Genomic DNA, 12,966 nt, shown 5'->3' with positions numbered 1-12,966 from the left:
ATTTGATAATTCAGTGTTTGAGGCAACTGTATAGAACAGAACTGCTGTGAATAATGAGGTCAAGTGTAATTACAAAAGCACAACATGCTAATTCAGAGAAGAGAGGGAACGGGATTATATAACTCTCGACCTTCAAGGACTGAGTAGTCAGCACACTCGTTGGGTGCCCAACACATACTACAGGCTTTTGAAGTGATGTAACTCAAGGCTAAGGTGGGCCTGGGTTTCAATGTATGAATTTTCATTATAGATGTAAGTTTTATTTTATTAGCGTTCTTCTCTTGACTTTCCAAGAGAAGACTCGTGTGGGAGCAGGCACCTAGGCAACATTTGCTGAGAAGATTTCAACACCGTTATCTGCTCCTCTAAAGTCTGCCCACAAGATCCATGCTGTAGAGCAGCCATTTCTATGAAGCCCTTTGCTTCCTAAAATCTCTGAATCCATGGAAATGTGCTTTTCTTAAACAATATGCTTTATTTTATTAATTGCTTTGATTGTTTTCTGTCAGGGTTTCCGTCCTTACTTTAGGTTCTCAACTTAAGATGAAGTCTTCATAAAATAAAGACAAAAGCCCTATTTTCCATGTTTTGTGACAGGCTCATCCCAGAGCTGACAGACAGGGGTCAAATCTGGAAGAACCTTGTGAGAACCACTGGCCTCAGAGCAATGTCATTAGATCTGTTCTCGAGGAGAATGGCTGGTGGCAGAACATAAAGCGAGAGAGAATGTGTGTGTGTGTGTGTGTGTGTGTGTGTGTGTGTGTGTGCGCACACATGCATGTACAAACACGAGGAAGGATGTTGGGTGAGAAGTTGGGATGTGAGGGACTCCTGCAGTCATGAAAATTAGAAATGATTAGAAGCGCAACTAAAGCAATGTCAGTGGAGGTAGAGGGCAGAAACAAGGCAGTGGGTGTGAGATATTTTGAAACAAGAATTTATGGATTCATGATGGATTAGATATAAAGAGTTAAGGATTTCTGTGTCTTATCCTTCTACAGGCATACCTCGTTTTACTGCACTTCACTTTATTGAGCTTCTCAGATATTGCATTTTTTACAAATCGAAGGTAAGACCCTCCACCAGCAAAAAGATTATGACTCCCTGAAGGTTCAGGTGATGGTTAGCATTTTTTAGCAATGAAGTATTTTTAAATTAAGGCATGTACATTTTTTTAGATATAATGCAATTGCACATTTAATAGATGACAGTATAATGTAAACTTATGCACCAGAAAACCAAAAAATTCATGTGATCCACTTTATTGCCATATTGGCTTTGTTGCAATGGTCTGGAACCAAACCCACAATATCTGAAAGGTATGCCTCTACATAACTTTTGTAATCTTCTTAGTTTCTACAAACGTTAAGTCCTAAGCAGGTTAAGCAGGTTCTTTATTTTTGTCCTTGAGGGCATAAAGGCCTCTTGAGCACACCAGGGTATTATACAGTGTAAAGCTCAGCTATTTTCTTCCCAGTTCCCTTGGCGGTGATACCCAGAGACGTTAGTTAAGACAGAGTCCAGACATCAAAACACAATTCTCAGGAAATAAGAATGTGCTCTTAGAAGCCCCATGCTTGGCTTTAACACATTAACTCAGAGACCATCATTTCTCAGGAACCACCATGAATCTGAACTTTACTGAAAGGATTATCCTCATGATACTTGGGTGCCACAACCTGAACCAAAAAGACTGACAAAAACATACCAAGGCACCTAAGTGGAACTTAACTATAGTACTATGATGAAGCTTCACCTGACAGCTGAGTGACTTCACCCAACGTTTCAACACCTCAGTGTAACTACAATGGTTCAGAAATAAGTGTCGTCGGAGTGATCTTTCCAAAAAGGGAAGACATTCATTTCCAAATCATAAGTCTCCATTTTTCTCTTTATACTATGGATATACTTACTCCCAAGAAAAGCATTCATCTAGAATACATCGAAGAGAACAAAAAACTTGTCTAGTTTAGCTTTTACTGAATGGTCACAGAAATTCTGATGTTTGCTAACTGATATGATGCACTGAGTAGTGAAAAGTTGAGTGTTTTCTGAATACAAAAGAAAATCATACACATATGATAACACATGCAGAGGTATGTATAGGAGGGACTGGCCCCTAATGTCAGAAAAAAACATGCTGAGCTTTGAGAAGATGTTATAAAGGCCTCGGGAAGTTGACATTTCAGGTGATGGATTGGTAACCTTGAACTAGCCTTGCATCAAACATAAGTAAATATATTAAAAAAAATTAGTTGATCCTCAACTTGCCTTAAAACAGTTTATAAATTCTGAGTGCAGAACATCTGTTCCATGGGTAAACTGATCTCTTTCTTCTCCTGAGTTGTCATTGTCACCCACAAGGGAAGGCTCTGGTTGAAATTCCTGATGAAATTCCCCTATTAGGAAAATAAGGAGACAGGCAGAAAGTATGATTTTATGAACAGATGAATAAATAACAGATTACCCTCAAATGTTATCACCTAATTATTTCAATATTCTCTCTTATCTCTTAAGGAGATATATGAATGACCCAAGTTTTCTCTTCCCTGAAGGATATAAGGAAAAGAAGAAAAAAATAAGAGGAAGACAAGGAAAAGAAACAGAAAGCCCTAAACAGAACTTGAACGTCAAGGCCTCTATACGTCTTAGTTCCTTATGAAAGAAATGAAATTTCCTCTTACTTTTTTAAGGAACAGAAAAAAGAAATTAAAAAAGAGAGCATATGTGCTCTGAGTAATGTGTGATAAGTAACCACTTTAAATTAAAAATTCAACAAATATTTACTGGGCAACTACTCAATGGCAGGTATTATGCTAAACATTGTAGGGATTTTAAAAAATCAGTCATACCTGACTCATGGTCCTTAAGTAGCAAACAGTCTCAAGGAAGAGTGTGGGAAGGAAGTAAGACAAGAAACTAAAATCCTAACAACAAAAGATGGGGCTAAGATAAGGGCCACATAGACAGTAAAGCCTTCTCAGAGCACCTCCATCCAACTAGAACGGAGTCCTAAGGGTTTAGACAAAAGGAGCACCAAGCAGATCTCTGCTCTCTGATCTGAAAACTAAAAAGGACCAATGGCTACTATGAAGGACTCTGGCCAGCAGAATACTCACTTCTACAATAGAGGGGGGGAAAAAGTCACTGCTAACAAATTGTGTAATTATTTTATTTTGAAAATTTGCCTAAACTATTACCTTCTATACTGCATAATGTACTAAAGCTTATCTAAATTAGTAAAGTGGCAGTTATAATTTTGCATAAAGTATACAGTTATATTTTTGGACAACACATGGTTCCACTCATGATCCCAGATCAAAATAAATACTAAACTTAAGGGCTCAGTTTAAAAATCTAAATGTAAGAAGTGCAATCAAACACTAAAGTTTGAATTAGTTTAAATGGCTCTCCCATCACCAATGAAAGCATATTCAAATTGTTAGGGGGATAATCTGTATATAAATCTAGTTCTATACCATTCATGCCCCATGAAATAGTCTCTGTCACAAATCAGTAAACACTAAATTTTAGACTTTCTTAAAAAGTCACTGAATAAACAGGAGTAGTCAAAGTATTGCTATAATGCAATAAATGAGGGCTTCTCACCAAGATATGAACTGTAGTACTAGGATTTTGAAGGTATGCAAGACACAGAGTGCTTAGGAATCATGTGGTGTTTATTAAAGAACCACGGAATCTTAGAGCTACAGAAGACATCAGAGATAACCTCATCTAAACCTCTCATTTACAAATGAGAGAATTAACGTCAATTGACTTGTCCAAAGTCAAGCTGGGGGACACATCTCAACTACATATTTCCTACCCTCACATGTTGTTAGCTGTGGCCATGTAACTAAGTCTAGCTTATAAGTGATGGCTCCTTCTAGGTTCAGTCCATTAAAACTTCCTGTAAGCAAACCTCCATGCTCTTCCCCTTTTGCCTTGAAACAGATGGATTCGGAAACTTTGGAAGTTTTGTGTTAAACATGGTGGAGTCACAGCATGAAAGGAGCTTGGATCCTTGAATCATCACTTGGTAGGGAGTTGCATGTCAATCACGAACGATTATTTGGACTTGATTTGGATTGTATTAAACCAATGAGATTTGGAGATTTTATGTGCTACAATAACTACCGTGATCTGAAATAATATATCTACATGTCAATATTTTCTTTCCAATAATGGATTTAAAGAATCTTGTATAAATCTTCAGAATGAGTACAGCGCCAAGATTTACAAGCTGCATGACCACTGGCAAGTTACTGAAACTCTCTGAGCCTCGGTTTCCTCTATAAAATGGAGATGATTAGAGTATCTACCTCAGAGTTTTAACTTTCAATGAGTTCATCTTCACAGATTAGCACAGTACCTGGTGCATAGGAAATGCTCAGTAAACATTAACTATTATCATTGTCATATTTGTGCATATCGTAAACACAGCATCTGAAACTTAAAAACAAGCACTTCCTCATCTTTCATTCTCAAACCTTTTACTGGACTAAGGTGATGGCAAGAGTCCTCCTTGATGATCTGTTCTTCTTCCATGATATTTGACATTGGCACATTGAGGCTAACAGTGTCTTCATCAGAAGGCTAAAAAGAAACAGGGCACTGGTTCATTTCAAGGGAGAAGTGTTATCAACATAGATTAAGAGAATGCTGTGTAATTAAAAAAACCAGACTGTGATTCTCAAAAAACATAATATTGAGTACAAAATGCCAGATACAAAGGACAATTCCACTGATATAAGTTAAAAAACAGGCAAAACGAATCCATGGTGTTTGAAGTCAGGATAGTGGCTGCTGTTGGGTTGGAGGGGGTGGGTGCATGAGCAGGGCTCTCTGAGGTGCTGGTAAAGTTCTCTTGAACTGGCAGCTGGTGATATGGGTGTGCTCGCTTTGTCAAAATTCATTGCGCACACTCATGTACTTCTCTGTACATATGTTTTAAAGCTGAAATTTTGTCAGGTGCCTGACCATATTTTCTAACCTAAGAGCCATCGTCAGAGCACTAAGGACTGTGTAACACCTGACAGAACAAAGGAATGCTTGCAAACGCGCTATCACACTAGCCCTACGTCTCATCAATTGTTTTCATAGTAATGTTACTGTGAGATCTGAGAACAATGATTTACCACAACTCCAGTAAGGTTTCATGGGGCTCATCACAAAAAGCAGGCAGTCAACCGCTGTGACAATATTCATTTAATTACAGTGCATTTTATATGCAACACTATGCTTCAGTTTATTTCCCTGTTTTAGGATGAGGACGCTGCATTAAATGTATAAAAGTGCTAAATGATTGCAGGACTTCAGTGGAACATGTGTTTTGTTCAATTTTCAGAATAACACTTCAGTTTGGTAATCAGAGTTAGCTCTCTCTGGGGGTCTTGTTTTCCATGCCAATTGATGAAGTTTATTCAGAAAAATCTATGATTCTGTCACAAATGAAATATGGAGCCTCGTTTATCTTCCTGTGTCTCCACTTCACTGCTGCTATTTAGTGAAAAGCTTTCCAAATCACAGGGATCAGGAACCTCCACAGAACATACTTCAGGTGACTGTGGCTTGCTCCTAAATATCCGAGGCTATAACTGTCAGAGAGCAGTGTTCGTTTACTTCTGGACACGTGCACAAATTGTTTAGAAACTGGCAGGAAACAAATATGCATTTCATTCATTAAACAGATATTCATTAAGCCCCAATTTTTTGACTCGCTCATCTTGAGAAAAATGTGTTTTTAACCTCTTAATAACATGCTAAATCAATCAGAAAATGGCAACAGCCAAAGAAAGGGAAGGAGGTGTGATCTTTGAACCTCACAATGAGATACACGTGGGGAGCAAGATCAACTGACCATTGATGGTAAAATACTGCCAAAGTGAAAACAGAAAGCTACCCAGGGTAATTCAGAACCCTTATCATGGTAAAAAAGCAAATTTCTTGGAGGCTGTTTTCAGGTAATGAGGCTACAATGTCAAACAAAAAAAAGCCAAAGGGAAGATTTGTGGATTTTATTCTATTGAATGTAATCCTCTCTTTAGTTCTTCTTCATTCCTCCCTCCTCCCCTCTTAAAAACTCAGCAAACTTCCAAAGATATGCAACTAGTTAATTAAAAAAAGAAAAAATTCTTGGACTTCTCTTTCAGAACGATATTAGCATCCTACTTATACTAAGTGAGAACAAAAGGATAATGAAGTTCTTTGTGTAATGTTTCATTAATGAACTTAATTATCCTTAGAAGACAGATAAAGGATAAAGCAGAGTCTGTTTTAATTTCATAGAAAATAAGCGTAGGGTGAGTAATTGATGAAACAATGGGGCATTTCAGGGGACTTATGAGTTTTAATAAAGCTAAAGGGGTGGAATTAAATGCAACTTATAAAGAAACGTGTTGAGTATTTTCTCCCCCAGGGAACCATGGTAAACTCTTCATGTGGCTTCCATGAAAGTCATTTTCTTTTATTGACATTGGCCTTTTTTCCCTGACTACTAACTCTTCCTTTTGCATGTTCTATATTAGAACAGTTTCAAGGTTTCCTAGTTTTTTGGGTTTTTTTTAATACACTACTTTGTAAAGCATTTTTGGGGTAAATTCAAGTACCTTATCTATATATTAAACCTCAAAGGTCTGAAGATAACTGGAAAAAGGCATTTTTCCTAGAGTCACACATAATCACAATATAGATTTCTTAGATGGAGTAACTGACCTACTAACTACATCTTTAAAGAGGATTATGTTTCAAACTCTACAACCACAGAATCTCAGCAAGTTCTCTTAACAAGGGAAGACCTGATGATATATCATCCCCTACTCACTCCACCTGTCCCTTCTAGCTCCCCTGGTCAAGAAGGCCCATTTATTGGTATAACAGCGAGAGATTTGGGGGAATCTAATAGACAATGAATGAGATAACAAATGTGCTAAATGAGCTTTTTTATAACCACTTTCAGAAGCTCTAGTGTGAGAGGTCTGTTATCTTACAAATAATTAAACTTGAACCCAATGATCTGAAAAAGAGTTTCAGGAAACAAATATTGCTATATAAATTAAGGCTATTCATAAATGCATTTCCTTGGGGTAAACTGCTAAAACGCAATGTACATTTGAGTCCTGAACATTTATGCATGCATATAACAACTCTTTCCTTACTCTGTCATTTCAAAACAAATGTATTTATAAAAAAATGCCTCACGGATATTTGCACATCACTTAGTCATTTCATAATATTTAGTAAGCATTCAAGAATATTCCGGATAATGTGGGGGTGTGGGAGGAGGGGAAGGAGATAGGAACCCTACTCCTGCTACAGTTACAAAATATTAAAGATGTAGAAACAGCTAACAACAGCTAATATTTACATAATACTTGGAGGACTTCAAATTGCTTTCACAAACATTATCACATGTTTCCATGCAGAGGGTTAATACCTTTTATTAGAGAGGAGTTCAGTGAATGCAGCAGAGATATCTAGAAGCATAGAAGGAAAAAAAAACAAACAAAGGGATCATGAACTTTACCTCTGTGGCAGATAATCGCTTATCTCCATTATCACTTCCAACTCCTGAGTCAGAATCCTTCTTGCTGGGATAGGCGCCATCGATATTGAATTCATTTAGAAAAAAATTAAAAATCGCAAAGTTCACAAGACACATCAATTTATATTCAAACAATGACTCTGCCACACAAATTTTTATTATTACCGTAAGGCAACAGATGAGCCCCACATTAAAGGATGTTAAGAAAAGGGCCTAATGAAAACCAGATACTTGTACTGTTTAAATAGAGTACAAAATAAATTCTTTGTGTTCAGAGTTTCATGGATTTACGCTCTAACCAAGTAGCCTATCTTTAGAAACAGTTAACAGTTTTCTTATTTTACTGATTCTAGCATAGAAAAAAGCAAAAACTACCTAATTGCTTTTACCTCTTATATTTTGAAATGCTGGTAACTTTTCGATAATTCTGTAAACTTTAATCTGACTAAACAGATTTGGTGGTCTGTTTAAAAAAAAACAATGAATACATATTTTAAGGATTATACAAAGGTACCATCAAGGTAGACTGAGATTTTTAAGTCACCAGTTTATTTTTTAAGTAAAAAGTTAAGGGAAGTTTCTGCAGTGAGGACGTCTCAAAAACAATCTGTGTTTCTATAAGTGTGTTCAGTGTGGGAATTTTGTTCTCTGAAATTCAAGGCCAGATTTATGCCATAAAAAGGCCAAGGACGTGTGAAAGGATTCTAACACTTCCATTCTAAACAGGAAATGCCAAAACTATGCATACTGCATTTTTAAAAGACAATTAAAAAAATAGAGCCTGCAGTTTTTCTTAACAATGTTCCGGGGGCATATTAAAAAGTTAATAATTAAAAAAAGGCATGTTTGAGCTTGATGCCGCTGGTTTAACTGATAAGTAAAAATGCCTCCATTTACATTATAGATCTTATTTATAAGGTTATATATATAATATAAACACACATGAGTGTGCACACACATATACACACACATACAGGACTCAAGAAGGACTGATGATTGATTAGGACTAGATAAGATTTGAGAGATGTCAAAATATTATCAACAGGATCACTTTTATCCTTACTCCAAAAGTTTCTGAAACTCTGAGTTGCACTGGTTGGGTGAAGCAAAGGGGTTTTTGGAGTTAGCTACCTGGAACAGCTTGGCCTAAACAAATTCTAAACGGGCTTTGGGGCAGGGCAGTCACACTCACCTGTCTTCCACCTGCTGATGTAATTGTGGCCTCTCCATCGTGTGGAGATAAAGGGAGTCGGCTGTCTTAATCTGACATGCTTGTATGCTCAGATATTTGAATATGTGCACTTTGCCCTTTGTGCAAATCTATGGGGAAATTGATAATACATATTTATTTTTTAATGGCAAAACAAAATCTAAACACTCAACATCTAACTCTGTGTATTTCAATGTTTGCATTTTCATTTTAAGTAACACTTCAAAAATGCACACCAAATGTGACCTCTCCAAAACTTATAGGAATTTAGGCAGTCATTTCCTCCAAATCCCACTTTGAATAGAAAACCATACTCAAGCAATTTCTGGTTTTTCTTGCACTAAAATGCAAAATTCTGACAGAAATGTGTTTAAAAACACATAATGTAAAAAAGTAGACCAGTCAGGTAACTGGCCTGTGAATGTTCCAATTCTGGAAGCATATATGCTTCATTTTTTTTCTCACAAAGTTTAATATTTGAACTTGAATCTTGCCTCTACCTAACCAATAACCATATTTCAAAACGTTTAAGCTCCATTTTCCAGCTAACATTAAAGTAAGGAATATATTACTCTTTTTTGTAAGCCATACACTCCATGAAAACATTTCAAATGCATGTACAAATAATGAAATAATCAGGTGTCTGATTCTGGGATTGCGGTGATCCGAAGAAGGAGCCAAATGCTGCTCAGTGGACTCGATGTAGCAGAAGACGACTTACTGTATGTAGTCAGGGTCACCCAGGGTTTCATCTTTTTGGAGGTTGTGACTGCTTATGATCATGTCTAATACAACATTAAATCAGTGGAATATGCAAAACCCAGCTGTGCCGAGAGTTGCCCGAGCACTAGTGACAGCATGTCCCGTATACCTCTGCCGGACCCTCACCTGTGCTGGAGGAGACTGCAAAGGGTTATTTTCAAGTAGTAATACTTGCAGCTGCTTCATCTCTCTAAAACAAATGGGAATCACGAGCACTTTATTGCAGGAAAAGTCAAACTTTACCAAGGGAAGATCTACTAGTTCTAAAAGAATAGGGGAAAAAAAAGAAAGAAAAACAAAAAAACTCAGAAAGCAACAAGATTAAATGGCCAAACATTCAAAACTTTACTTTCTGCTTATCAGGAAAAATGTCATTTAGCATAATCATAAAGCAAGTTGTACATCAGGGATATAAAGTATATGTATAGGTGTAATATTTTATCAAAGGGAAGGGGAATCTTCCATTGGGAGCTCAATACATTTAAAATGTTATTAGTTCTCATAAGAGCTGAAAATACTTGACATTTACAATATCTACTGTTTAAAAAGTTTGGTTTTTTTAAACCCCAGCAAAACAATCACATAAGCCACACCACATAGAACACATTTATGTTTTTAACTTTAAAATGTCTCCAAGCAGTACTTGCTAGCATATGAATAATATGCTAATTATAGAATATTCTTCTCTATTTAATGTATCTGGGCTGGCATGACCTCAGAACGAGTTTCAAGAAATATGTTCATGGTGCTTTCACTCCACTTTAAAAAACAAATGCTATCTACTTCAGAATTTCGTATCAGACCCTGTAATCCTGATTTGATAGGGCTTTATTCCACTGCTTTTAAAAAGTCTTCTGTAGCTCCACAAACAAGACAGAACATTATATTTAGCTTAAAATCCCCACCCAGTGGCATAGTAAACACTCAGTAATTTCAAGCATTCCAATCAACATTGGCAGCTGCAAGAAACGAAGTCAAATATATTCCATAGAGCAAAGAGGCTGAGCCACTTAGTGACGTGGGACAAACCACTGAGATCTCTGTGTGAGAGGCTCCGGAGGGTTCATAGCTGACCAGGCCTCGCCACATTCCTTATGGGACCTGGTAAAGGGTGAAATGTGGTGCTTTTGAATACTCAGCGAGTTCCAAAGCAGGAGGGACAGGAACTAAAAAGAAGCAGAACCAGGAACCAAGGCAGTGCCCTGGAGTAAGAACGAACACTATTCCTCCTCTCCCCCTGCAAGACCCAAGGGTTTTCACATCTCTCAGCTGTACTTCTTCAGGTCCCACCAACAGTGAGTCACCAGTACCTCTTCTCTCCCATTCAACTCGCTCTGGGCTGTAAGGGACTTTCCTTCTTTCATTTTTTTTTTTTTTAGCTGAGCCATCCTGCTACCTATTGGCAGCTCAGTGGCTGCTCAGCTCGGGCTGGACTCAAACCGCTGTTGCTCAGAGCTCAAACTCTTGAGCGAGCTCTTAACCAACTGAGCCACTCGGCCGGCCTTGTTTCCTTCTTTCATACTAGAGCCAACTACTTTGTATTAAAGGACAGTCGTGGAACTGAAATGCTAGAAAGAAGACAGAAGACCATGAGCTCAGCAGGTCCGAAACTCAGGTTCAGGATAGGTGGCTGAGTTAGAGGAACTCAGGAAGTGTATTTTTTAAATCACCCTGAGTAATGAGATGCTCAAACCCAGCTCTCCCTGCCAATAGCAGGATAAGTGATTTGCCTCGGGATACACTAGTCCTGGTGATTGCCTTGAGGTAAGGGTTTTGGGTGTCAGGAGGTGGAGGAGGGAGGTGAACCTGGAGGACAGCCTGGAATCCAGGAAGTCAAAGGAAAAGGGAAAATAAGACCCTTTCACATCTGTAGTTTGTTTCTAAAATGGGTAAGAATTAGGGGGATTATATATAAAAGGAATACCTCCTTGCTGTAACCTCCAGTAATATTAATCTTTCTCTTTGATGGTTAACTTTACTCACAAAAGTTAGTTTAGCAAATCAGTGGCAAATTTTAACTGGACTCTGAATCTTCAGTCATTCTTTGCCACTTAAGAGGAAGACTTCTTAAAACAAAACTGGAGGGCTAAATTCCTGGAAGACAGCAGAAGGTGGGTGGGGGCGGGGGGGCAGGGGAGCACACTTACAGGTAGATAACATTAGAAATGGTTTTTGTAATGACTATTCATTCCTTTCAGTGTCAGCTTGGAACACAATGACCATCTCAGTTTAGGAAAACTAGAACCTGACAGTTTCACGAGAAAATGGGGGAGGTAAAAACGCCAGCCCAGAAAAGGTCAAAAGAAATGGCAGAAAAACAGAGTAAGGAAAAAAAGAAATCCCATTTCTGTCTGTTGCAAAGAGGGGCAATGAGTGGCCACATTAATCCTCTGTCCATTTTGGTCCTAGAAAGAACAAGATATAGTCGCCTCATTGCAGCAGATATAGTAAAACCACCACAAAATTGATATGGGTAATTAGGACAGAAACTTTTTTCTTCCCTTCCTCAAATTGAAAGCATAGGAGGAGGGGTACTCAAGGAGAAAAAACAAGTAAGTAAATATGGAAAGTCTTTAAATTCACTGCCTGAAACCATTATCAGTGCTCTTTTGTTGACCGAGTTCTCTAGAGTGAAGCAAAAAGAAACTTGATATTCAGGGAATTATTTTTCTTAAAAAAAGATTTTCCAGTAAACTGATGTTTCAGCTTTGAGTATATTTTAAAATATTGAACCTGAGTAAACATAATTATGGACAGTATAGAAATTTGTAACTGATCTTTTTAGGGAAAGGAATGCTTTTAAGGTAAAGAGAGTAAGGACTGGTGAGAGAAACAAAAGCCTTTATCTTGTAGATGCGCTTTCTTTCCAGACATTTCTAAACTACTACAAGCAGCTGAAAAATGATTAAATTAAATTTCCCTTTAGAAAATGAGAATTCAATGATCTGTGATGATTTCTCAGTGATTAACATGAGAGCTTAAATTTAAATAAAAATTTCTTCCATTCTATGAAAGGTTATATGCTTATAAATTTGCTGTTTCAGGTGTACAACATAGTGATTAGACATTTACATAACTTAGAAAATGATCACCCCCATAAAACTAGTACCCATATAACAACATACATAGTATTACAATATGATTATTGACTATATTCCTTATGCTGTACTTTACATCCCCATGAATATTTTGAAACTACAAATTTATAACTCTGAATCCCATCCCCTTTTTCACCCATCCCCTCAATTGCCCTCCCATCTGGCAATGATCAAAATGCCCTCTATATCTATGAGTTTGTTTTTCTTTTGTTTGCTTATTTTGTTCTATAGGTTCCACATATAAGTGAAATCATACGGCATTTGTCTTTCTCTGTCCAACTTACTCCATGCAGCACAATACTCTTTAGGTCCATGCATGTTGCTGTAGATGACAAGACTTCATTCTTTTTTAT

At 37.4% G+C, this 12,966-nt stretch overlaps 1 protein-coding gene across 7 annotated transcripts in view; it reads right to left on the bottom strand.

Annotated features, from left to right (window-relative positions):
• The window catches only part of LRCH1 (leucine rich repeats and calponin homology domain containing 1), a 206,940-nt gene that overhangs the window by 47,229 nt on the left and 146,745 nt on the right, over window positions 1-12,966 (bottom strand). For all 7 annotated transcript variants that reach the window (XM_019658684.1, XM_019658686.1, XM_019658683.1 and 4 more), the window contains exons 5-9: window positions 9,642-9,778; window positions 8,736-8,863; window positions 7,526-7,589; window positions 4,491-4,596; window positions 2,272-2,399 (exon numbers count right to left, since the gene is read on the bottom strand). In XM_019658684.1, the coding sequence (XP_019514229.1) occupies window positions 2,272-2,399; window positions 4,491-4,596; window positions 7,526-7,589; window positions 8,736-8,863; window positions 9,642-9,778 (563 nt within the window). The remainder of the gene's footprint in view (window positions 1-2,271; window positions 2,400-4,490; window positions 4,597-7,525; window positions 7,590-8,735; window positions 8,864-9,641; window positions 9,779-12,966) is intronic.

This window comes from Hipposideros armiger, unplaced genomic scaffold, assembly GCF_001890085.2.
Source record: "Hipposideros armiger isolate ML-2016 unplaced genomic scaffold, ASM189008v1 scaffold_287, whole genome shotgun sequence".
NCBI lineage: Eukaryota > Metazoa > Chordata > Mammalia > Chiroptera > Hipposideridae > Hipposideros > Hipposideros armiger.
Note: the sequence above shows the minus strand (reverse complement) of the source record. Positions and strands in the feature narration are given on the sequence as shown.